This window comes from Kwoniella bestiolae, chromosome 1 (assembly GCF_000512585.2).
Source record: "Kwoniella bestiolae CBS 10118 chromosome 1, complete sequence".
NCBI lineage: Eukaryota > Fungi > Basidiomycota > Tremellomycetes > Tremellales > Cryptococcaceae > Kwoniella > Kwoniella bestiolae.
The window spans coordinates 1,663,381-1,689,685 of record NC_089241.1 but is presented as its reverse complement, the minus strand read 5'-3'; the positions used below and the strand labels follow the sequence as shown (position 1 = coordinate 1,689,685).

The following is a 26,305-nucleotide window of genomic DNA, read 5'->3' as shown; positions in this document are numbered from 1 at the left end:
GTGACTCTCGTATCAGTCATAAACAAAACAATCTATCCACTTCCCACTATCCACCCACAAAGCCCAAATTGGAGGTCATCATCTTGGATGAGGCCGATTAACTCCAAACATCAGTCATGAGTCGCTATACCATCACAAACGATCCAATCGTCAGCTGAACCGCACTTTACATATGTATAGCTCTAGCATGACAGATGACTTATGATAGGATAGACCACACTCACATTTCTCTCCTTGAGCATCTTCAACTCCTTCACACCCTCCACCTCGGCACTACCACCTTTAGCCTCACCCAACATCTGGGTCAACCTCTCCTCGACAGCCTTAGACATGCTCTTGGCATCTCCGCAGATGTATATGTATGCTCGTTTGTCCACTATGAGAGGCGCAAGCTCGGATCGGAGGTCATGTATGAGATCTTGGACGTATACTTTGCCTAATGAGGAATCATGATAGTCAGTAATGGCGAGCAAGATTATAAGGGAATGAAGAGTAAAACTCACTCCCATCAGGCTTCCTCATCTCCCTAGAAAAAGCGACCTTCATCCTGAACACACCCTTGAGTTCCCTCTCGTACTCTGGCCATTCATCCTTATACAGGAAATCCTCGTTCGACTTCCTACATCCGTAGAACAAGTACATTGGTGCCCAGTCTTTCAATGCGTCTGGACCGTTCTTCTCAATGGCCTTTCGAGCGAGGGCGATACGTTCTTGGACGAATCCTCTGAATGGGGCGACTCCCTGTAGGCACATGAAAATATCAGTAACGATTCTCCTGAGCCGATATGAAGCATTTCAAGGCTGTAGAAGCGGAAAGCGAAACGCGAGAAAACATATGGAGGAGAGGGGCGAGAAAGAAGAGACAGAAGATGAACAACGCCCAACTCACAGTACCAGGTCCAATCATGATAATCGGGACTTTAGGCGAAGTAGGCAACCTAAACGTACTCCTCCTAACATGGATCGGCACCTTATAGACATTCTCTCTCACATAATTGTCCCTAGGTCCCGACAACTTATAACTCGGCACCTTCCGCATAGTAACAGCTTCAAGGGCGTTATCCTGCTCTGCCGCAGGGGTATTGGCCCCCGAATGAGCATGTTTGACATTCAATATGAAGTTGGTACTGAGCCCAAAGACCCATCGGGGCTCGTGGTGGTGGACGGGCGAGGCGGCAGTGTATTTACATTTACAGCGGACGACGGATCTGTGTGATTTCGAAGAGGGAGATGGAGTATACGTTTAATCTTGGAATGCGATCCTATCGAACGGTATATGCCATCGGGTCGAGGTGAAGTTGTTACCGTCGATGGGATCTAACGAATCTCCAGAGGCAGCTTGAAGTACTTCTGCCAATTTCAATGCTGGGCCATCAATTTCTTTAGCATACAACTCCTTGTTGGTTCCCCATGCGCTTAGCTTCTCTTTGGCTGAGTCGGTAGGTGCGTATCGGGAAAGGAAAGCGATAGTCTGTCTTGAAGCTATAGCGGAGATGTCCAGATAATGTCTGAAGATCGCATCGTACGTTGCTGGGGTGGGGAAGGGGACTTTCGCCAAAGCAGGATCCAAACTTTCAATATCAATTATATTAAACCTTTTATCTCCCGAATCTAGTCCAAGGACAGACAACATCCTGTCAACCTCTACATCGGGGTTGAACAATACCACGTGATCGCCATCTGTTCTTCCAGAACCGGTCAAGTCGAATTCGATGTGTATACAATTCCTCTGGAAGCTACAATTACACATACGGAATCAGACGCTGAAACCCCTGGTTCACATACGATAGATATTCAATTGAACGAGGACTGAGACTACGAGCACTCACTATGCCATTGCTTAGTACGACCGAATTAGGATTAGCATATTCAACTTCTACTGTTGATCACACGGTTGATTTGCTTACCCTCAAGTAATGGTAAATCAGGTGAACACTGCGGTAACACCTGCGCTATCAACCTTGAAGCGGGTAGCAAGTCGGTAGGATCATATGATACCAAGCTGCGTAGACTAGAATCCGATCTATATCAATACCCATCGCATCCCTTCATTGTGATGTGATCCCATTTTGCAGACTCACGTCAAACAGCCTCTGTGAATTAGATGTAATGATCAGCTGAGAATCGCGACCTAGAAGACGGGTTCAACCCAGCTCACGTATATGTAGATGTCCGAGAATCATACACCGGTATACGACTATACCCCTTTCTCAAGATCTGAACCTGCTGATCAGACCAGGAACCGATATTTCATGGATATGACATGTCGCTCAACTCACTTCCGACACTAATTCTCCATCCTGCGTCGCAGCATACCAATAACCATATCAGCCTGGAGATACTGTACATTGTACTGTGTAGGAATAAGACATGCAAAGGGACTCACAACGATCTTATCAGATGATAACGTGTACATATCTTCCTTAGCGGTCTATCACCCCATCCCTCAGTAAGCGAGTCTACACAAATTCACTCTGGTCGAACCATATCGGGGGATATCAAAGGCATTGCTCAGAGGGGACTCACCATAACATCCCCGACCTTCTTATTTGAAAACTCCAACACACTCCCTAACAACCCCAATTCATCCTCATTCAACTTATCTTCCACACCCAGACTGACAAATGTTTTCAGCTCGGCTTTACGGTATGTGACTGGGTCGGAGTGTGCTCCGAGGATATAATCTAGGATCTATCGTTGTATCAGAACCATCAGCTCGAACTGCCACCCAAGTCATGTCGACTCGACCCAACCTACCATTCCCATGGGTTTGGCAATTGGGTACATGAGTATGATGAGTACTTTGATGAGTGGAGTGAATGTTGATCCGATCGCTAGGCCGTATCTATCGCATATAGCTGTAGTATCCGGGAAATATATCAGTAAGCTTACCCTTACTGTTCGTTCTGACTTTGACTTTGTCATTTGACGATGAGAGTAACTCACATTGAGGTAATATCCTGTATCGACATGATACCAACATTATATCAATATCCCGTCTCGTCCCTAACATCCCTCCAAATGCTCTAGGCGGGTCATAGATAGTAGTACTCACTCTCCAAAGATGAGCTAATATTCACGATTCACCGTCAACTACCAAACCCCTCACAAGCGACAATACCAATTGACAGCCTAACTCACAATCAACAACGTAGATCCCAAAACAGCTATCAACCCTCCTCCAACCTATCAATTATCCCACCATCATCCTCAGCGTCAGTTCCGGTGCAATGAAGATTCGGTTCGCCTGTAAGCGATACAAACAAAACATAGCACACTCACGATAGAATCCAAGAAGATAGGTAAAGAAGTGTTGATTAATGTGTTCCCCAGTAAGAGCACAACTAGCATGGTATGTTTCCCTTTCCCTATCAGCTTGAGCACCCTCGGGGCCTGTCTGCGTTCGTCCGGTGTTCCGGAGATAGCTAGGACTTGGAGATTTACCTGGTGGAGTAACAAGTCAGCTGGGGGTACCTCATTGTATGTCGGTCGTCTCGCCATAAGCCTTGAAATTGACATGCTGCCGGTATGTTCTTCTTCTCTTCAATTCTTCAAACATGGCATCCCTCCCTCATCTTTCAAGACCTCTGAAAGTAAAGGAGACCCACAGTATCCAGCCCCATCAGCCCTAATGTCAACCCCGAAAAAACCCTCCAAGCAATACCAATCCACGATAATACCAAAGGAACAAGGTCGAATGCGGATCGACATGGACGTGCGGCTCGGTCTGGACGGGTGGGTCTAGATCCGAGGTGGAAGTATCAGCGTCACGATAACTCGGACTTGATATTGATGTTCCAACATTATCCAAGTACGAAGGGGTGAGAACAGGAATTAGACTATGGTAGGACTCACGGTTCACAGTCGTATTTCCCAGATGGTGCATTATGGTTATGGATACCATCCTGACTTATCTCTCAGACTCCACTTGGATGTTCGACTTGACTGTTTCTCCTAATTTCACTTGAATGGCTCCTCACCCATATATTCCAGGTCTATTCAGATGTCGACTGTCCAAAGCTCAACGTCAATTTGATGGGACTGGGTAATACCGATGAGCGAAAGCGAATTAAATTCACCGATAGGAGACGCAGACGTCTTGCAGACCGTCTGATGGTGGGAGTTGCAATGAGCAGAGTTGACAACATATCATGAGCATTGAATCGTTGTTCATTTATTCGTTTTGAATGAGTAAGCTCGTGTGATCGAAATTATCAATACGAGTATCCAAATGATGCACGTTCGTTATAGCATGGATGTCCTTTCCCTCACGGTCGGGGTGTCTGCGTTCGTGGTGTTCCGGATAGCTAACTTGGATTTACTTTACAACAGCTGGGGACCTTTGTATGTCGGTGCTCCATAACCTTGAATACATGCTGCCGGTATGTTCTTCTTCTCTTCAATTCTTCAAACATGGCATCCCTCCCTCATCTTTCAAGACCTCGCAATACGCCTGCTTGCTCACTCGAACAAATCAGGGTGAGAAAGTAAAAGGGAGACCCACAGTATCCAGCCCCATCAGCCCTAATGTCAACCCCGAAAAAACCCCTCCAAGCAATACCAATCCCACGATAATAAAGATGTACCAAAGGAACAAGGTCGAATGCGGATCGACATGGACGTGCGGCTCGGTCTGGACGGGTGGGTCTAGATCCGAGGTGGAAGTATCAGCGTCACGATAACTCGGACTTGATATTGATGTTCCAACATTATCCAAGTACGAAGGGGTGAGAACAGGAATTAGACTATGGTAGGACTCACGGTTCACAGTCGTATTTCCCAGATGGTGCATTATGGTTATGGATACCATCCTGACTTATCTCTCAGACTTGGACGACTTGACTGTTTTCCTAATTTCACTTGAATGGCTCCTCACCCATATATTCCAGGTCTATTCAGATGTCGACTGTCCAAAGCTCAACGTCAATTTGATGGGACTGGGTAATACCGATGAGCGAAAGCGAATTAAATTCACCGATAGGAGACGCAGACGTCTTGCAGACCGTCTGATGGTGGGAGTTGCAATGAGCAGAGTTGACAACATATCATGAGCATTGAATCGTTGTTCATTTATTCGTTTTGAATGAGTAAGCTCGTGTGATCGAAATTATCAATACGAGTATCCAAATGATGCACGTTCGTTATTTTTGTGAATTGGACTCGTCGCTTATTCCCTCACCGGTTGAAGGAGTGCTCTACTTTCGAAAGTAGCTTCTGGTGGTGCATCTCTATATCTTTCAAGTTGCATTCCTCACTTTACAACACCGCGCATGCAGGCCAACGACCATACTTGACATACTATCAGATGCATAACCATAACCCGATATACATGATACGAAGAGATAAGAAAACTATAATCGACCTCGTATCCTAATCGACCTCGTATCCTGATCGACTCTCATATAATACTGGACCCCGCTTAGATCGTCTATCTAAGCACTCGCACTGATCTCAGCAGCAGCCTTGGCGTCCGATCCTCCAATCTTGACCTCCCCAGCGATCATGTTAGATCCACCGGATCGACCAAACTGACACTCATTGACGAAATCGGTGAACATCTGTAATCGATTATAAAGCATCAGCAATCTGACATCTGACATCTTATATGTTGTAGAGCAAGGGAGAAGAAGCACGACCCACCTCGATAGTGTCCAATGGTCCACCAGCGGATTCAGGGTGGAACTGTACACCCCAAACTCGCTTTCCACTCTCAGGGGTGGAGATAATACCCTCGACGGAAGAGTCGTTACAGTTGATGAAGAATGGTGCCCATCCTTCTGGGAAGTCTTCGGTCAATTTGAGTGCGTATTGATGGTTTTGCGACTACAACGAATAGAAACGAATATCAGTACATATCCCTAATTACGCACCACCACGAAGAAAAGAGGAGAGTCCCACTCACAGTAACATAAACCCTACCCGCATTGATACTTCCCGAACTGGCCAAAGCAAGTACAGGCTGATTGTGACCTCTATTCCCGAAGGTCATTCTGTAGGCTTCTAACCCAGCTGCCAAACCCAACACCTGATGTCCCATACAAATCCCGAAAATCGGTTTATCCCACTGATCGATCGTCTCCCTAACTCTGAGAGCAGTCTCCATAATCTGCTTGGGATCACCGGGACCGTTGGACAAGAACAATCCATCGAACTGATCTCTGATGGAGTTGAAGTCGTAATCCCACGGTAAGACTGTTACGACCGCTCCTCGTTTGACCAATGATCGGAGGATATTAGCTTTGGTTCCGAAATCCAATAGAGCAATCTTGGGTCCTTTTCCCTCGGGGTTGAGGACGTAGGGTTGCTTGGTCGAGGCCTGCGCGACGAGGTTCTCGGCGGAGGGATCCCAGAATTCCCCAGCAGAAGGGGCGGGTTTGAGAGACTCATCGCCTACTGCCAATCTACCGAGGGTGGTTCCCTGATCTCGGAGGAGGGAGGTGATAGCTCGAGTGTCTACGCCGGTGATACCTGGTACGTCGTATCGCTTACACCACTCGTGTAGTGATTCGACGGCTTTGTAGTGAGAGTACTTGAGCGCGACGTCTGAGACGACTACACCGGTACATTGGATCTTCTCGGATTCGAGGTAGGGGATACCCGGGAATCCGGGTGGGGAAGCATTGGAGGGGACACCGTAGTTTCCGATCATGGGCGAGGTGAAGACGAGGATTTGACCGAGATAGGATGGGTCGGTCATTGAGTCGGTGTCTGGGAGGGGGAGGGCAAGTCAGCTCTGCTCGACGCGTTGATAAAATGTGATTCCGTCCACATCCAACCCCCATTTCACCAAAGCAAGGAGTATCATCCCCCAGTTGACACCCGATGTTTACATTTTCAAGCTAAAAGAAACATCAACACTTCAGAAGAGACATACACTCACAAGACGTAATACTAGTGCTAAAAACCGTTTCCCCAAACTTTGAATTCTCACTCCCAAAGTTCTCTCCATGGTAGCTCTGACCCGATTTCAAGTGCAACACCGCGGGTATCTTGGCTGGCAGGACGGGTGTATAGAGATTGGTGTTAACGGGAGTAGCGAGGTTCCTCTTGGGAAGAGCTAATTTGCTGGAAGATGATTTGAGGGCTCGGACGGCGTTGATAGATCGAGCAATTGACATTGTGTTTATGCTTGTTTGTTTGTTTATTACTTTATAAGAAATGGAGACGTAAGATTTTGACCGGGTCTTGGGAGGTCAATTAATTATGTAAAAGAGTGAAAACTTGATCGGAAAGGTAACTACGAATGTCAATACAGGTCAGCTTGATCTCTTTAACAGTGTACTCGGATGGATTGGGACAACGAGATAAGGGATGATCCGACAGATACAGACAGTACAAATGACAGAGTATACGAGACAAAGTGGAGAGGGGAAACGAGACATGTCTCAACAGGAAACACCCACTCGTCAGAGGTTCTTTCAGTCCACAGCATTCGACTTGTCGTTTGTTATAATGTGGGTTGTATCAGGATGAGCTTGGTTGTCTTCTTGGTTGAGGTGGAATAGAAGATGTTGTGATTGTGGTTGTATTGATGGATGAAGTGTGAGTATGTATGTGATGTATGTGAGGAGGAGAAGAGAGAGAAGAAAAGGAAGGAGAGAAGAGATAAGAAATTGAGTTTTTCCACTCATGACTCGTATTCGTTTCGTTTGTTCACCCTCCAGCCAGTCAAATTAATTTTCGATCCCTGAATCACCAAAATCACCAAAACTCGTTATCACCGCCGGGATCAAATTCCACCCCATACACATATTAGCGAATGGCACGTGCAGTTATGCAGCGTAACAAGAGTACGCACACGGGTTAACCGAATGCATGCAAAAGCGATAAATGTAAGACACACCATTGACATATCCATATCATGCATCCTATCGTAATGCAACTGAAAAGAACTCTTCTGTCTATCTACAACCATCGCATCGTATATCACCGACATGCGCTATCTATCACCAGAAACCACTAATCCATCAAATTCACCAAATCCGCAAAAGCATCCTTCTTCTGAGGCTGAGGCTGAGGTGGTCGTTGATTTTGACCATTCTGTGGCTGTAATGAATATCCCTGTAAGGGTTGAGCAGAGGGCGAAGGTTGTGAAGGTTGTTGGAATCCGTAATTAGGCTGATATTGCTGGGGTTGTTGTGGTTGGCTTTGCTGGAACCCACCGAATCCACCATTATAACTTGGCGTTTGTTGTTGGGGGAACGAAGGAGAAGGGTTATTGAAGAAGTCCATTGGATTTTGTCGTTGTTGAGAAGGTTGTGAGCCGAATGCAGAAACACCACTTGGTCCGGCAGGTGAAGGTGATCCCGAAGGACTAGGTGCGAAGAGGTCGAAAGGTAATCCAGCGGCAGTCATACCTGCGTTATTCGACGAATCTGCAGGTAAGGCCAATCCACCGCCTTGGCCTGCAGAGGTAGATGAAGACGGTTCATCGTCATCTGCAAATGCGTCGAAAGATATGAGATCGGCAGCTTTCTTGTTTGGGTTGTGACTAGAACAAACGCATCATTCGAGTTAACATCAATGCAAAATTTTGTTCTAGCGTAAGAATGATAACTTACGCTTCAACAACGGCTTGAGCTTTGGACCAGTCCCCTACTTTACATGCTTCGAACCTTTCCAACGCGGTGTTGATGAGATCGTTACACAATAACAGCCGATCTACAGTTCATTCAGTCAGTTGTCAGACCAAATCTGGGGAAGATTCGGTAAAGGCCCAACTCACCCATCATCCCTTCTCTTGAGCCATCATCATCCTCGATCCATTTTTGGATCTTTGGTCTAGCACCCCTACACGCAGCAGCCACTTGGTCGTACACATCACCTTCTAATCCCACTTTCTCGCCTTCCCTTGCGTTGTTGAGCATATCATTCAGCAAGATCGCTTTAGACTGTACTTTATCGAGTTCAGAGAGTGTCTGAGCGGCGTAATCGGGTTGTTTTTCGGGTTCCTACAAATCATTCGAGATCAGCCCATGTCATGAAGCTATACTTCTGAGAAATAGCAGAGGACCAAAAGAGACATGTACAAGAGCATCGTTTGGCTATGGACAAGATGAAGAGGTTCATCCATTACAAAATGACTACTCACAGCACCAGCCAAAGCCTTCATCAGCTCCTGCGCAGCCGCCAGATCCCTCGGTGTACCTCTTCTAATCAACTCTTGCAATTTCTACGTACTCTCACACGTCGATCAGCTAAGATTGAGGAGGAATATAAACCAAAAACTTACAGCAGATTTAGCCTGTCTATCCTCTTCTTCCAGTTCTTCAGGTGATTTTAGATCCTATGTTTAAGTGTCAGCTGCGCCAGCGGGCCTTATCGAGCGTCTAGCAGCTCACTTCATTAGGGTTGGCAGAAGCCATTGCTCGAGCAGCATCGAACGATTTGAAGCGATAGCCTAATTGCATTTCAACACCGTCATGAGCTGTTTTGTGATACCCTGGATTAAACAAGTAGCTCACCTTTATAGCTCAATAATCTGTGCATATCCCTAATATGTACCAAATCGTCCTTATATTTCGAGTGAACGCAGAGAGTATTCTTCCATTCATGTATCATCTGTCCGAACGACACCAACAAGATCAGCTTCGGCTCGGCCCCTGCCATCACATTTCATCGTCGCGAAGTCACTCTATTGAGATGGTAAAGCAGGACGAATGAAACGCAGCACTCACTTCTAGGATCCTGCCCATTACCCGTCCCACGACCATCGGTGGTCTCTCAGGAAACCTCCTGACCAGCTCATTCAGGAATTCCTTGGTACTAATCTGCAGATGGATGGCGTAACCGCAATTCTTGACTAGGTGATCTAGAACAGCTAGGGCTATGATCGCTTCGTTGGGATTGCGCGAGTTGATATGTGGGAGTAGGCCGTGGGTTGCTTCTCGTGCGCTGTGTGGGGTTTGAGTTTTTAGTATTAATTGGTGAATCCACTTGTCATTGATAAGTATACAAGAGGTGTGGGAGGAATAATACTGTCATAGCAGGTGTATAGGAGGTGACTCGTACTGTCATATCGACGAGGTGCGATGATAGCCATGAGAAGGGTGAAGGAAAGTATTTGCTTACCTATTAGCCTTCCTCTTGTTGATCATCTCCGCTAGTTCTATATTCGCAACGTCATTGGGAGTGGGTAACGTGGGATCACAGCATTGTTCTGCTCGCCATCCAGCATGATCAGCTCTCGTAGATGAACAGCTGAGAGCGGAAGAGAGGACACGTACCGACTAAAGCCTGAACAGGAGTCAAGCTCGACCAAGGTCTACTCGCCATCATCGTGTTGTCTGTGTCGAGTCTAAGTTGGATCTGACGGTCTCCTTCTTCCGTTGTTGTTTGAGAAGGCTGTGGAGGGGGAGAAGGGGAGAAGAATCGTGAGATTACTGAAGCTAAATTCGCGTGTACAGGATCCGTTTTGAATAGCTGAAATCTATTATGGGGTCTATCATCAAGTGATAGGATGATGTGGTTGATGTGAGATTGAGCCCAAAGCTATGATATATATAGTTGTGGGATGTGTATGTGGATGTGCACAGGCATAAGCTAAGCTAGATGTGATTGATGTGTTGTCTACACCGAGAGTGATGGTAGCGTGGCATGGATGGCGTAAGACGTGGGTTTACATAATGATGCAAATCAACCAGCGGGATCAATTTATGCCACATTCACTTTTGCTCATTTCCGATAGGCTATAGGACGATAGAGCTCACTGTACCTCCCAACCAGCAACAACCCATTTGTTGAATCCATCCACATCCTTGTTGATGACTGACAACAAATCTTGATATCCTCCATACCTCAACATCAACGGAGATAGATACCTCAAAATGGCTTCTATACGAATGCGTAAGCTGGTCAGATACCACTATAGTCGATTTAGCTGATTGACGCTTTTCCATTTTAGAACCCGTCCTTCGAGGTAAAAGCGTGGTAGGGAGAAGATCATTGTTATCTACTAGAGTAAGTCATCACCTATCCGACATTTGACCTCTCATGATCCACAGTCAAGGCCCTATTGAGCCAATGACTCATGCTTGGTTTCTTGCACTCGCAGTCAGCCCACCAACTAGTAGTCACCTCCTCGCCCGACCCCTCCCACACTCCCAAACCAATAATCAAGTACGGCCCCCCCACTGGCGGACGATCCTCTGACTCGGGTCATACAGTCACTGTATTCGGATGTACGGGATTCCTAGGTAGATACCTGGTGCAGAAGTTGGCTAGACAGGGTACCCAGGTGGTAGTGCCTTATAGGGATGAGGATGAGAAGAGACCGTTGAAGATCATGGGTGATTTGGGGCAGATCGTTCCTATGGTGAGTGGTTGAATCTGGATAGAGGAGTATATGTGATCAGGTAAGGGAGGAATGGAGGTGTGTGGGAGAGGTGCATTTTATGGGTCAAAGTTCGAAAATGAGTGATGCCGGAGTATGGAGTGAACGTCTGTTATGGGATAATCGTGATGAAAATATGGAAGGAGTTATGATTTCTCGCATAAGACCAGTCACTGACAAGCAATAATCTCTAGGAATGGGACGCCAGAAACCCAGATCAAATTGCTGAATGTGTCAAGCGATCGGACGTAGTATACAACTTGGTAGGCAGGGACTGGGAGACAAGGTACGTGTTTGAGCAGACAAACGGTCTTTGGCTTTTGCATCTACATGGCTGACTCAGAAAATTCCTCAATGTAGGAACTTCAAATACGAAGATGTCAACGTGAAGTGAGTGGATCCCCCTCCTTGCTGAACACGAGAGGGCCGATACTGATTTCTCTTTCCGTTTTCGATGCTCAGAGCCGCCGGACTCATCGCCGAAGTTTCAGCATCCCTCAATGTCCCTCGACTCGTCCACTTGTCGCACCTCAACGCCGCTCCAGACTCAGCATCAGCATTCTACCGATCGAAATACCATGGTGAACGAGCTGTCAGAGATGCATTCCCTACTGCTACGATTGTCAGACCATCCCAGATGTTCGGTTATGAAGATTGGTTGTTGAATGCTATTGCCCGTGGGTGAAACCCCTTTCTCCGCCCTCTATCTTCTCCCTGACCCTTACGCTCAAGAACGGAATGGATTCATTTAAGCTCAATACTGATATTTCAATCTCTACCAGAATACCCAATCCTCTTCAAGCTCAACGAAGGAAAGACCAAGATCCTCCCCGTCCACGTAATGGACGTTGCCGGTGCTCTCGACCTAATGCTCAACGCCCCCGTAACAAGTGTCGCATCCACTTTCGCTCTCCCCGGACCAGTCCTCCACACCTACAACTCCCTTCAATCACTCATCTCATCTATCACCCTCAACCCCATCTCCAGCGCCCCCACCGTACCCAAACCATTGGCGATGTTCGCCGCCTCACTTTTGAACAGGGGTATCTGGTGGCCTACCGTCTCGCCCGATGAGATTGAGAGGAAGTACATTGATGATTTGGGTATCGAAGCTTTCCAAGAGTCGTCTGATGCCGCCAAGATCCGATCGGGCTGGGCGGAACAATACAAGCCTGAGATGAGGGGGATCGACGGGGAGGAAGTGAAATCGTGGAAGGAACTTGATATGACACCTGATCCGATCGAGGATCATGCTATCAAGTATTTGAGGAGATACAGAGCTGCGTGAGTGTCTGTTCCACTTTGTGCACATCGCATGATCTACTGCCGTGTCTGGACAAGGTCACTCTCGCTTTGTCATCAAAGAAGAAGAAGAGATCCCATTAGTACAACGCATGGGGAGCCAATTTGCTGATCTTACTCTGATGACTTATAGCACAAGCTTCGATATACCCGTCGAGACTGGGAAACACAAGCCTCCAAAGGCATACCACGTTCTCCCTTAGATCAGTTGACTTAGAGGTAATGTATCGATCATAGATATAAGACGGGGATATATATTATATCATAGGGTGTATGCATGACTTTGATATTGGATTTTGAATACGATTTGACATCAGATCTTTAGGTTAGGTTATCCAGCAGTCAGCTTAGTGTATGATGAACGATTCTCCATGACTAGATGGAAACGAATAAACTCTAGTGAATTATTCGTGCTCGTGCTTGGAGGAATTCGAAATGAGACATGAGATCGTGATTACCTGCACGCCGATTCGTGAGCGGCACAACGATGATTACTTAGTCCAGACACTTTGCCCAACACCTCTCTCTGTAGTTGCTAGATAGTAGGGTACCACTACGAACTGGCATTTCGCGAATGCAATAAGTCCTCGGGATTGATTATGATGAACACTCAGATGTGCTAAGTATCTCGCCTACCCTTCAGCATGAACAGAGAGCGAAAGAGAGCATCGGTGTTATACAATGCATCCTTCTCCCACGTCCAACAACCTAATGATGCTCTTCTCCATGTCCATGTCCATGTCCGTCCCAAGGATGTCGGAGGCCCTATCGGTCATAATAAAATACATCAGCATACGACCTTTTGCTCCTCCAATATTACCCATCCTCGTGGAGTTGCTATCGATAAGGAAGGGATGAAGATAAAGGTAAGATAGATTACTAACTATCAAAGCAGGTCCATCTTGTCTACAATCATCAATTTGTATAATCAGCTCAGCTTACAAACTCGCACAGCAAAGGTGGTACCATAGCTCACCTAGCACGATAGAAGATGAAGAACCACATTCCCGCGCCGAGGGCTTTGGCTAAGCCCCTGTGGAGGAGTGATGGTGGGTGGGGGTGGAATCCTGTTGATATGATTCATATTCGAAAATACGTTAGTCTTCGATGTCCTTGTTATTCCGTTTCCTGCAATTCGATTCTAATGACTTGCCCCTTCGTATAACCTCCTCAATCACTCTGTAGGGATATGTGTGGAGATCGCTTCGACTCACCTGCGCCTGCCATCTTATCTGTAGTCTGTAGTCTGTAGTCTGTGTTTGTTGATGTATTCACAATGTACAGAGGTTGATAACTTGCATGTCAGTTTTATGCAAAGGGTATCGAATGGTTGGATGGTGATGATGAGGGAGGAAGAAGGGAGTGATATTTTTAATTCCGTGATACCATATTATGCCACATCATGATTGACTATGACATAGCATCCTTTGAGCATTTACGAGTATGTTGATGTTGATGACAATTCGCATCCATTATTCCACAACCTGTCCCTCATTTTCTACTCACTCCTCATCGGAGCTGACTGAGAGGTTGATCTCAACATTGACGATCGGAATAAGCACGCAATGGTAGAGCGGACAGCTCTGTCGACTCAACGACTAATCTATAGAGCAAGGTGGAAAAGTAGTCGTAGTCGCAATGTCCGACCCGGAAGCTGAACAAAGACAGCTCAAGAGGAGGATGTTAGAGGCTCAGCTGAGGATGTTGGACGATGAGGAGAGGCAGTGAGTATCTCAACCTCCCTAGACTACGCTCCATGCACTTCTCAAATGATATCCCATTCATTGTTCTAACATTTCTTTCCCTGGTGTCGAATAGCTCGAGAACATCAATGTCGAACCCTCCCGTCACTGGCTCGGGCTCATACCCTCCACAATGGGCAGCGACCATTTCCAACCCATCTTCATCTTCCAGACACTCAGCACTATCCTCATCGATATACGATGCAAGTCATGCTCACGACCTACCAGCTACCTCAAGTCGGAATGTACCGTCCAGCTCAACATCATCTTGGGCAGATCTCTCATCCCAACATCAGCGTCGTAATCAATATCCACCACAGCAGCCTTCATCTTCACAATCCAATCGACCATCCTCGACGTCCAGATCGCAGCAGCAGAAGCGCTCTCAAAGTCAATCGCAATATCCAGGACAAGGGCAGTACCAGAATCAAAACCAAAATCACAGTGTGCCCTACCCATCAGGATCAGCGAGACATCATTCTTTCAGAGATTTGGATCGTTCCTCGACAGCTCCATCATCTTCTATATCGCCTCAATTATCATCTGCCGTACCATCCATCCAGAATTCCAGTCTCACCTCATCGCAGACTGTGCCGTTACCTACAGAAAGACAGCTACATGATTGGTTGAGGGATTGTATGGGTCAAGCAGATGGGTTGGATACGGATTGGAGGATAAATGGGAAAAGGGTGGATATTTATAAACTGCTGGCTTCTGTTATCAGATCTGGTGGAAGTACAGAGGTGAGTTTCTAGAACCCTTTCACCACACATAGCCCTGTTTTTGTAGACGGATTAGGGCTGATTGCAAATTCGTGATTTACAGGTGTCGTCACGAGGATGGTGGTACATGTTAGCGAAATTACTCAACCTAGCCGACGATCTTACCCCTCAAACGGTCAAGTCATCAATATCCAAGCAATTGCAGGAATTGTTCTTACAGATGTTAGGAGGATTAGAAATATTATGGGATAAGACGAAAGGAACGGAAGAAAGAGAAGCTATTCCTCGGACAAGGGAAATTTCCAATCTGAGCAGCTCATCGACTCTACCCACTCCTGTCTCCGCTACAATGAATTCGAATATGTATGGTCAACATCAAGCATCCTCTTCATCCAGTAGACAAGCACAGCATCGTAGGGCAGAGATACCATCACCTCAACAGCAACATCATTATGTCGATCCGTCAAAACTCACTCTTCCTCCGAAAGCCAACAAGGCCCTCAACGGTCACCAGCCTTCTACGACTTCCTTAAGCTCTTCTCGACAACCAGCTGCTCCGGCTGCACACTCCGGTCATGCGACCAGTGGACATTCGGCAAATTATAATCCTCATTTCTCCCCTTCATCTTCCTTTGCTCGACCCGCTTCGTCAGCTTCAAGTCATACTCAGCAATCTCCTCAGATCCCCTCACAGATACCTCTACATCAACCCATACCTTCTCATCCACCTCCGCATCGACTGCCCGATCTGTTGACATCACAGAATGATGGCAACACTAAAAGAACCCAGACAGCAACATCTTCCACAAGCCAGCACCCTGCCACATCAGGTTCGACAGAAATGGTACCCTCCCCATCCCAACAGTCTTCTCGAACGGTGCAACTTCGCTTCGCGAACAAAGCGCTGGGTGAATATCAAGTACCCGATCTATCGTCTTTCCAAGAATTCGTGACTTCAAATGTCCTTCCTTTACCTCAATTGGATCAGGATAACAACGTTTTGAGGATGACTTGGAGCTCCGATCTCTTGATTCGATATAGTAAAAGATGTCATGAGCTGGGACATTCAGTGAGGAAGTTCAAGGCTGGACAACCCTCCAGGCAGATCGCCCCTGAAGAACTGGTATTTTGGGCCAAATTGTGTGAGTCCAAGGGCGTTTATTTGCCCAGTTCCTTCAACAAAGTTTGGTTGCTGACCTCTTTGTGCCGTTTCTTCAGTGGTGATCATGGCTGGCAATCCTAGTGTCATACCTCCACCTGTTGAAGATCGACCGCCCTCTCACCCGCCTCCAGCAACCGCTCCCAATCCGCCGCTTTCGAATGTCATTACTGCCGGTCCACCTGGTAGTTTTACAAATCCCGCTACACTAGTACCACCCATAACTGAGCAGGGTATGCCAATCCAAAACGATGTTGGACAATCATCAATCGGAAATCAGAATCATACCGATATTCCTGCTTCCTCCGTCGCTTCTCAGACTAAGGGTAAAAAGCGGCCAAGGAAATCAGGAGAAGAATCAGCCGCCAGTAATACAGATACACCTACTGCACCGAAGAAACGCGGTAGGAAACCCGGAGTGCCGAATCGACCGAAACAGCCAACCACCATTGCACCTGCTGTTGTGTCACAGGCGGATCCACAAGCGGCAACGCAACCTTTACAACCATCAGTGCAGCAAGAGGTCGGAGCTTCTCAGTCGACCAATGCTTATCATACGCAGTCGCAAGCAGGAGTTTCGTCTCAGATGGTCAACGCTGTAATTGCCGACTCTCAACCTGCTTCACAGGCCACGCAGACACGACTGGGTCAAGCTTCCGCTGCACTTGACACAATTGTGCCTGGGGATAAACCCGCACCCAAGCGAGGCAGACCCAAGGGATCAAAGACCGTCAATCGCAAGTCTCTACCAAAGAAAAATGGACCCAAACCCGATGGATCTACTTCGAATATCGTTTCGACTATACTTGTTCCAGCTTCTCAACCGGAATCTATACCTTCATACTCTCAATATGATGGTCTTGCTCAGCTATCCCAGCCACCTGCAAGCTTCCAAGATTTGTTCCGAGCAGAACATGAAAGCGAAGCTTTCCACCCTTCCCTATTTGGTGGATTGACCTCGATCGACGTTTCGTCTTCTGCTCCCGCTTTGTCATACTCACTTCCATTCTCTACTCCCTCCCGACCCGAGCAAACTGCTGATCCATCCTCACAGGTGGTTGATAGTAGTAACAATGTGAACGGTAACGGTGGATCAGGTAGGAAAGCTCTGACCGTCGAACAAAGAGCCGAAAAATCAGCCAAGGAGAAACGTAGACGACAAAGATTAAAAGAGGTTCAAGGGATCTTCGCACCTCCCCCTAAATATAAGAAACCAGTCATCGATCCCATTACCAGAATCCTATTACGGCAGAATCTATCGCCCAAAAAGAGGATCGATCTTTCTTCGCCTGATAGATCGAGTTCTGCCCAACTGCGTACACAGGATTCACCATTTACTAGGATACTTGGCAGAAGTGCCTCTGGATTGTCGAATGAGCTTTCTCTCACTGGATCTGGATCTGGATCTGCCAAGAAGAAGAAATCGAGAGTCTCGCATGGACAGGGACAGGATGTCAATAATATCAATATCAACATTGATCCGGTATACACTCAGGATGATGGGTACGAACCTTCCCCTGCGCAGGTCCAGGAACTTGCTAGAGCCCTTGTGGAAAGTATTGCTCCCATACCTGATTCACAGGAGGGTGAAGAGGAGATCAATGGATACGAGGTTGATGCGGAGGGCGAGGCCGATATTTCCCTTGGAGGCCTACCTCCTACGCAAGTTAAGAAGAAGAGGGGAAGACCCAGGAAAAATAGGGGGGTTGCTCCTGCTCCTGCAAATGCCACACCGAAACGAAAGAGTATCCTAGTGGTGGAGATTCCATCGTCAAAGAAGAATGCCAGAGTGAAGTTTGATACTCCGGCTGAAGATGATGAAGAGGAACCTGAGCCCGAGCCCGAGACGGAAGTGGTTCAAGTAGAGTCTTCGCCGGAATATGAACCTTCTCCGGAACCTGAAGAGGAGAATGATCTTGATCCTGAAGATGATGAGGAAGAGGAGGAAGAGGGAAGACGAAGTACACGTAGATCCAGCACTTCAAAGAGATTCGAGAAGATCCCTGGTACTTCGGGTGGAGTGAGCTCGGCGAACGCAAGATGGGATAGGTTCAGACATGAGAACAGTCTGAAGCCGACCCCGGCATCAACCAGATCTTCGGCGGTCAAAGCAAAAGCAAAGGCAAAGGCACGAACACGATCGGTGGAGCCTAGTTCGTCTTCCGCCGTTGAAAGGCTCAGAAGAGGAAGAAGTGTAGGATCTGCCTCGCCCATGAGACGATCAGCCCGAGGATCGGTACAGCCTAGTCCGTTGTCTGTTAATAGGAAATCAACGAGAGGATCGGTACAGCCTAGTCCCTCTATCAGACGGTCTGAGAGGAGGACGAGCTCGGTCAAACCTGATCCTGAAGCTGGTCCGAGCAGTAGACGTCCTGCTAGAAGGAGTTATACCGTCAACCCTCGACCTGAAGCTAGTCCGTCTGTCGCGAGAAAACCTAAAACGAAGGGGAGCGTTAGACCCGTCGTCCCTGTTGATGATCCCGAGGACCCGCAGGTTGAGGATGAAGGTGAAGATGAATATGAACCTGAAGTTGAGGGTGATGATGAGGATTCGGATGAGGATCAAGATGCTGGTTTTGTGGTTGAGATTGAATCTCCGAAGATCGTCAAACACAGCAAGACGCAACAACAAGGCTCAGGTCGAGGTTTACCTGTGGATAGGGCCAAGGTTGTCATTCCCATCTCGAAGAGCAGGAGGGACGAGCTGATCTCTAGAGGTCACTACGGTAAGTGTTTGAAACTTGGATAATACCTGTACAGAAGCACTAATTGGTCGGTTTGTGTCGAACAGACGCCTTCCGAGATGATGACTCCGACAGTGAGAGTCTTCTTCATCGACGAGCCCACGTATCTCTCAGACCCACCAAACTATCTGTACAGAGAGGATCACGTACCATCCGACCTTCATCCCCCGAACCCATCCCTTTGCGATTCATGTTCCGCCCCGGCCCGGCGCTCCTCGAACCATTCGCTTCGATTCTCACTGAGCCAAGTCTGATCAATCGGTTGAACGAGTATACATGCCACTGGAAAGGGTGCGATTCCATCTTGGCTAGTGAGGAGTTACTAAAGAAACACGTGGAGAGTAGGGGACATGTCAGACAGGGAAAAGAAGAGGTGTCGACGGAGAGATGGAGTTGGAATACTAGGAGGACTACTGAGAGGGAGGTTGTTAGGGGGAAATGGTTCTATAGGTGGGTCCCTACTTTCCGTCTTTTGTGTCTGCGAAGGTACTGCCTGTCGATCAGCGGCTGACGATTGATTGTATTGATAGATGCCATTGGAAAGGATGCGAAGAGCCTTGTTTCACCTCTGAAGATGATCTGATGCAGCATCTTACTGCTAGACATCTGTCGAAAGTCCTCAGATGTCCATACGAAGGTATGTCAGCTTTGATACGGGGTGAAGGCGATTAATGACATGGGACAGCTGACATGATGTTGATTACTGCCCAGATTGCCATTTGACATCATTGAACATATCGTACCTTTCACGAGTGAGTAAAACGATTGTCATTTAAGCGACCTAAAAGGGGTACATGGACTGATCTTGAGTTATCCCCATGCCAGCACGTTACCAAACAGCACGATTCCCCATCCGACGATCCCCTTCCACTTGCAGACCTATCCGTCCCTCTTCACCCCTCATCGCCACCTGCCCAGCCCCTACCCGAAACAGCCCGAACGGACGAACTGACCACATCACTCGTCCTGGGCTCCGCTCATAAATCCTTATTTTACAATACCAAAGTCAAGGAGAAAGTCGCCTCGCACTGCTTTGCCGGACCTGACCCGATCATCCATGTCGAACATCCTCCACACATGCTGGAGATTGTCGATGACGAAGATGATGTGATTGATTCGACTGGGAAGACCAAACGGAAAGGGAGATTGGAAGTTGTCGTTGAGATTCCTTTGAGCAAGCGAAGGAAATTGACGGAACAGGAGAAAAGAGATAGGGTCTTGAGGATGATGAATTCTGTGGAACCGCTTCAACCCCCTCATACTATTGACAACTTAGGTCCGGAGGAACGAGATCATGATGACCAAGGTATGGTTGAGGATCAAGACGGAGATAGTTACGCATACGAATCAGCACCTACACCTTGGATCGAGACTGATGCGATGATGATTGAAGATGAGTTAGTACTTGGTGCTCCCACACCCGCTCCATTCTCCATGCCATGGGACGATCCAGATCAAGATGACGACGAAGACGAAGCTGGACCATCTGGTACAGGGGGAGAAGAGGATGAGGACGCGGATGAGGAATTCCCATTACCTTTGTTCCCTGTACATGGTCATGAAGATAGGATGGACGAAGAGGAGGCGAATGGCCAGTTGTTCGATGAAGGGGAGGAGGAAGAGGAGGATGATGATTTGTTTAGGGAGTTTGCAGAGGCTGTACAGGCTCAGGCTCAGAGTGAGGCTGATGCGGAGGAAGAACCAACACAAGCTCAAGATACTCCCACTCGACCTCCTTCAATTATCAGACCCAATATGTCAACTAGCGTATTGTTCTCACCCAGTATTGCTACTACCTCGCCTGCCTCAAATGGAGCCCCGGTGATTCAGCGACAGGGATCAAACTCATTCCCTTTTCCTCAAGCTCGAGCTAGTCCTATGATCAGTAGTTTGTCAACTGCTCCGGGGGGTAATTCGAGTAGTCCATTGAAATTTGGGTTTGCGGAGAGGTTCGTTGCGAGTGAAATACCCACGTCGACGATCACACCGACGAGTAATTCTCAACCCGAAGTGGGAACTGGTGAGACTTCTTCGTCGAAATATACTGGATTGGAGGAAGCTGTTCAGGGTGGGTTGAATCAAGAGGAAGATCAGCAGCAACGGCAAACGGATGATGAGGATGTTGAGATGGAAGATGAGGGTGAGGGAGTGGGAGTGGGAGTGATAAGGTTGAATGAAGTTCAGGTTGAGATTTTATTGTAGGATTTATGAGGGAGATTGGAATTCAACAAAATGTCAAGTTGTATTTGTGAGAATAACATAGTTGTATTGCGACACCATATGTCTTTGCATGTTACCATGTATCATGATTATCAGATGACCTATCAAGTTTCATATCTACTCCACCACTTCTTACTTTGCCCCTCGATCCTCTCCTTGTCTTCCATGTTATTCAACCCATCAACGATCTTACCGTAATACCTCCACATATCTTGCTCGTACTTCTCTGCCTGTGCGTATATCCTGTCTGGGATCTTGAGCATATCTTGAATATGTTTTCTCGAGGTGGATGGAGGAAACCTGTAGATCAATTGTGGTGTATATTCATGTTCTGTTGTAGTTGTATCGCCTCCTATCTCTTCTGCTGCTACTTTTAAGCTTGGATCTGGTGATTGGGGGAATAAGGTGGTGGAGTCGAACCATTCTGTAGGTATGGGTGCGCATTTCCCTCGATGTTCCTCGTGTAGTAGGTACTCTGATAATACTTGTCTAAAAGATTCTGCTCCATTGGTATGATCATCATCACTGTCTTTGGATCCTCGTCTTTTAAGCTCTATAACGTCCATCAATAGCTCTAGTATCTGTCCATTGATCTTCAGAAGGATCGTACCATCCAACAGGCCTGATGAGACGATCAATGGTTGTGCGGTAGAGGTGGGAGGTAGAAAGGTGTCAAGGGGTATTGAGGGGTTGATGATTATACGATCTGAAGGTACTAATCTAAGTGAACAAGAATAAAGACGAATCATTCATTGAGCTCAGCCCTGATAACAAGAATAATGTTGGAGGTAGTCTGCAAACTCACATCAACCATCTTTCTCTCGTTCCGACGCCGTCCCCGCGCTCCAAGATATCCAAAACACCCTTCAGAACCACCAATCCCTCCTCATCCACGGATGCACCATCCATGCTCAAGCCCAACCCGACCGACCTGACATATACATACCCCCTCGCACTGCAGTATTTCCGCAATGATCCCTCAGAGTAGGATCGTACACTCCTCCCAACCTTCTTCCAATGGTGTGCTTCACCCTCGGTATCTGAAGGGGAATATTGCAAGATCGTTATATCCCTGTCGGATGGTCCATGCACCTTGGTCGGGTGATTGTTCCCTCGAGTAGGTAGAATACCTATGAGATGAATTGCTACTAGTGAGAAGATTATTAGGATGATAAGTAGGAAATGTTTGATTAGAGTGTATGACGGTACCATTGTATTGTGAGGTTCATACCGTCGACTTTTGGGTCAGTATTTGATGCATGCAGATACAGATGCAGACTTGAGGATGGCATGTCATGATGCAGGTATTCTTGCTGCGATCGCGTTGCTAGGTTGTTTAGTTGGTTTGTCAATGCGCAGGTGCTACGTACGGTACACAAACTCAACTTGAAACGCACAGGCAATGTCTTCTAAGCGACAACCATGACATACACACTGACGAGACAGTCAGATCGTGTGGTCAGTGATATCAGATTCACCTCTGTCAAGATCTACCCTCATATCTGAAGTTGCTGGAATACAGCTGTAGCTGTACTACTAATCAGATGACTCGTTGGATTCCGATTCTTGACTGTCTACCTGATGGGGCATGGCTATTGCTGACCTCTTCGTCTTGTGACGGTCTGTTTTCAGACCTGTTGTATATTTAGACAAATGATATGCTGATGCCTGCAAGTCATTCGAGAGGTATTGCTTCGTAATCTTCATACGACTGGACTGTGTTGATACATATATATGGGATCGACGACAGCCAAGTTATGCGTACTTGATTGGTAAGGTAATAGAGAATCAGGGTTCAGTCACCAGTCACACCGGCTATGTATGGTACGAATCAACCTTGTTAAGGATGCACGAGTTTAACGGCATACTACTCTAGTAAACATCAACTCTCTCATTCCCCCCTCCTTATCTCTGCTCCGACTTGTAATCCCACTCGACCCAACATCCTTCTTAGTCGTCGCTTGTACATCCACCGATATATCAGCAGATTCCGACGCCGGAGATCGTGTATCGACGTTCGAAGCACCCAGTACAGCGCCTTCAATTCAGTCCGTTTCCACACGTTTCCTCCCTGCCTTTAGATCAAACAATCGCACTTTCAGCGTGCACACAATCTAGTACAATTGACCTCTGGCTTCTTCCTCAAGCACCATCAACAACAGGTTTCTCCCGCCTCCATAGAATATCAATCCTCTAGTCTACCGATAGTGGTAAACCACTCAACAGACACATGGTCGGCCGAAGGACCGTAGGACCGTAGGAAGGAAGGAATGGCTTAGAACGACAAAGGATTCAAAGGCGTCTCTTCACTAAGGGAGCCATTGAGACTTTGACATTGAATACCCTGTCACCCAGCTATTGGTGACTTGAAGCGACTAGAAAAGATAACTGACGGGGCAAATCAGCAGCTTCGCAATTCACATCTGCAGTAATCACCAATCCCACGAATTTATCTCAATCATATTAAACGTTCACCATCGAGCTTAATCGCCTTCTACTAAGCAGAAATCTTCGCAATGCCGCTTCCAACATCCGGTTCTATCCCCCTAACTCCTCCAAATACCGAACATCCTCCCAACCCAGCTTATCTCATCAAGTTTCCAGAGGAGGTATGGCAGTCACTCCAGGAAGCAGGAAGCGGGGGATTGGAAGTGAGCGTGACGGCCGACGGAAAGATGGTATGTACTGCTCATGTCCTTTGCGACTTACATTCAGCAAGCTACCTGACAGACTGAGGATGTGCTGACCTATCAATCTTGCCAGACTCTCAACATCCCCAATCTACCTCCCATACCGCTCGACCCAAGATCAACCGGTATTCCATCCGAACTTCACTTGTACAACCCGTCTTCCTCTACCCTGTCACTCGCCGCGATGGCCAGCACTCGACTAAACGTACCCCTCACATCCGCCTCTACAGCAAGAGCAGCAGACAAGCTGAAAGCACAGAGCGAAGCTATAGAACGCGAGAGGAAGGAAAGAGCAATTAGAGTTGAGGGATCTGTTCCTCCTTCGAAAAAGAGACTTGCTCCTAGTGTTAGCTCGGCAGGAATGGGAAGGGCAAACAGTTCACCTCAGATGGGTAGTGCTGTCCCATCTCCTGCACCTGCTCCTGCTTCTGTCGCGGGATCAAGTGGAACTGGTACCGGGACTGGGCAGATGATACCTCTCAAAACTAGGGTTATGCAATTACTGGCTCTTGGTCCTACGACCGTGCAGGATATAGTAAGGAGAGTGGGAGGCGACGAACAGAATGTGATGAGAGTTGTCAAAGTGGTGAGTATATCTGGCTCTGCTACCCTTTCCCAATCGTGTCATCTGGAATAAACTGCCAGACCGATGACCTAACATCGTGCTTCTCGACACAGGTCGGCCGAGCCTCTTCAACCCATCCTCCCACCTATACTCTCCTTCCCAACCAATATTCCAAGATCAAGCTCGGACCAGGTCAGTGGAAATACACCTACGCAGAACAACAGCAGGTCATCCGCCTAGCTAGAGAGGCATTCGACGAACTGGAGCTACCCTTCGATGCTGAAGAGCGAGAAGAGCTGGACAGGAAAGAAGCGGAGTTGGAAAATGGAGGAGGGGGGTATCACAGCGCAAGTGCCGAAAGTTCCAATGGAAGTCAGGAGAAACCTACTGCAGCTGTCCCTCAGAATGGGTTGAGTATTGCTCCGCCCGTTAGCTCGGCGCCAAGTAGGAATGAATCGCCTGCACCTTCCACGTCATCTACTACCAAAGCGAAATCGACGAGAAAATCTACTACCGGAAGTGGGGCCGGAGGGAGTGGATCGACTGGACCTCAAAGTAGGATCGCGAGGGAAAGAGCAAAGTTCATGCTTGAGAAGCAGCGGTCGACGAGTCTGCCTAATACCAAGCCTCCCGATGGGACTGCAAGCCCGCGTGCGACACCGCTTGAGATAAAGCCTAAAGACAGGGAGAAGAATGAAGTGACAAAGGTGGATGGTATGGCCAAAAGTGGTGTGAAAGGGAAAGAGAAAGGAAAAGGGAAAGAGATTGATTATTCTTCGGACGACGAGGATGAATCGCCACCTAGAGGACGATCGACGAACGGTAAAGACAAGGAAAAGAAGGATACTTCTGAACAAATCCAGCAAAAGGGAAAAGAAAGATTATCGTTAGCAGAGAAGGTACGGGAAAAAGATAAAGCTCGAGCGTTGGAACAGCAGCAAAAGGAGAAAGAAAGACTAACGCCAAATCACAAGAAACGGAATTACTCGTCATCGCCTGAACCTGGAGAGGAACATGAAGAAGGCGAGATTCGTGGTAGACCGACAACGAAGATAAGGAGGAATTCTTCGCCTACGTCTAAACGTAAACCCCCTCCACCGGAGCTGAAACTTAATGGATCTAGTTCAGCGGCAGGTTCAAGTAAATCCACTATGACATCTACACCCGCGTCCGCGAATATAGACCATCATCCCGTCTCAGCCCCATTACCCCGGACGAACGGTATTTCTCAAATCGATCGACCGGACCAAGAATCCCTTAGAGATCGGTATGAAGAGCTGTATCCTGCGTATCAGCAATTAACGAAGAAGTTAAGTAGGATACATCAAGCTGCTGAGTCGGGGATGAAAGTGGATGGAGATGCTGGGACCGATGAGGTTGAACTGAATAGGTTGGTGGGTAAATGGCAGAAATGGCATAATGAGTTGGAAGGGATACGGAGGTGGTTTGTGTGATGGGATGTTCCTCGTACAGGTGAGGACGATACGGGATGAGATGATAAGAAAGGATCATCGCTTGAGTCGTACATTTGCGGAGCATGATGGAACTGGATGTTAACAGATGTCGTGTATGGATGATAATAAAGCGGGGGAGCAATCCTGGGCAAGATGTAATTAGGTATAACATATTGCGATTATATGTATAGAGATAATGTATGTACCGATCCCCTTGTTGGAATGTGATATCCCTATGAACGAGATTCGTACTTTCGAAAGAGAATTGAAAGCAAGACTGCTATAGTGAAAATGTCCAATGTCATATACCAAAAGTGCCAAATAGAAAGAAGAAGAAGAAAACAAAGCGAGGGCGTAGTTGAGCATAATTATTAT

At 47.3% G+C, this 26,305-nt stretch overlaps 7 protein-coding genes across 7 annotated transcripts; 3 read left to right on the top strand and 4 right to left on the bottom strand.

Moving 5' to 3' along the window:
* Positions 1-97: 97 nt before the first annotated feature.
* I302_100643 (uncharacterized protein) lies at positions 98-4,810 on the bottom strand (the record flags this gene model as incomplete). Its single annotated transcript, XM_065869114.1, has 18 exons — positions 98-124; positions 225-436; positions 504-741; positions 890-1,208; positions 1,272-1,736; positions 1,830-1,839; positions 1,908-2,011; positions 2,159-2,223; positions 2,280-2,300; positions 2,387-2,431; positions 2,527-2,691; positions 2,758-2,858; positions 2,947-2,960; positions 3,056-3,069; positions 3,142-3,186; positions 3,283-3,444; positions 4,505-4,647; positions 4,762-4,810. 18 exons carry the CDS (start codon positions 4,808-4,810, stop codon positions 98-100), a joined length of 2,199 nt encoding a protein of 732 aa, XP_065725186.1.
* A 622-nt stretch (positions 4,811-5,432) lies between these two features.
* I302_100642 (carbamoyl-phosphate synthase, small subunit) lies at positions 5,433-7,118 on the bottom strand (the record flags this gene model as incomplete). Its single annotated transcript, XM_019190655.1, has 4 exons — positions 5,433-5,558; positions 5,641-5,823; positions 5,903-6,708; positions 6,881-7,118. The coding sequence occupies 4 exons, from the start codon at positions 7,116-7,118 to the stop codon at positions 5,433-5,435; spliced, it is 1,353 nt and encodes a 450-aa protein (XP_019047403.1).
* An 841-nt stretch (positions 7,119-7,959) lies between these two features.
* Positions 7,960-10,278, bottom strand: I302_100641 (uncharacterized protein; the record flags this gene model as incomplete). The annotated part of the gene is made up of 10 exons (XM_019190654.1): positions 7,960-8,491; positions 8,562-8,661; positions 8,726-8,951; positions 9,092-9,172; positions 9,233-9,286; positions 9,342-9,400; positions 9,465-9,561; positions 9,678-9,894; positions 10,072-10,159; positions 10,227-10,278. 10 exons carry the CDS (start codon positions 10,276-10,278, stop codon positions 7,960-7,962), a joined length of 1,506 nt encoding a protein of 501 aa, XP_019047402.1.
* Positions 10,279-10,826: 548 nt separating this feature from the next.
* I302_100640 (uncharacterized protein) lies at positions 10,827-12,837 on the top strand (the record flags this gene model as incomplete). The annotated part of the gene is made up of 8 exons (XM_019190653.2): positions 10,827-10,845; positions 10,904-10,959; positions 11,054-11,314; positions 11,527-11,618; positions 11,693-11,722; positions 11,795-12,009; positions 12,115-12,616; positions 12,768-12,837. The coding sequence occupies 8 exons, from the start codon at positions 10,827-10,829 to the stop codon at positions 12,835-12,837; spliced, it is 1,245 nt and encodes a 414-aa protein (XP_019047401.2).
* Positions 12,838-14,272: 1,435 nt separating this feature from the next.
* I302_100639 (uncharacterized protein) lies at positions 14,273-21,203 on the top strand (the record flags this gene model as incomplete). Its single annotated transcript, XM_019190652.1, has 8 exons — positions 14,273-14,358; positions 14,453-15,119; positions 15,202-16,240; positions 16,317-18,983; positions 19,049-19,451; positions 19,532-19,638; positions 19,713-19,753; positions 19,827-21,203. 8 exons carry the CDS (start codon positions 14,273-14,275, stop codon positions 21,201-21,203), a joined length of 6,387 nt encoding a protein of 2,128 aa, XP_019047400.1.
* A 122-nt stretch (positions 21,204-21,325) lies between these two features.
* I302_100638 (uncharacterized protein) lies at positions 21,326-22,433 on the bottom strand (the record flags this gene model as incomplete). Its single annotated transcript, XM_019190651.1, has 2 exons — positions 21,326-21,941; positions 22,027-22,433. The coding sequence occupies 2 exons, from the start codon at positions 22,431-22,433 to the stop codon at positions 21,326-21,328; spliced, it is 1,023 nt and encodes a 340-aa protein (XP_019047399.1).
* A 1,304-nt stretch (positions 22,434-23,737) lies between these two features.
* On the top strand, positions 23,738-25,930 carry I302_100637 (uncharacterized protein; the record flags this gene model as incomplete). Its single annotated transcript, XM_019190650.1, has 3 exons — positions 23,738-23,899; positions 23,985-24,497; positions 24,590-25,930. 3 exons carry the CDS (start codon positions 23,738-23,740, stop codon positions 25,928-25,930), a joined length of 2,016 nt encoding a protein of 671 aa, XP_019047398.1.
* Between the last annotated feature and the right edge of the window lie 375 nt (positions 25,931-26,305).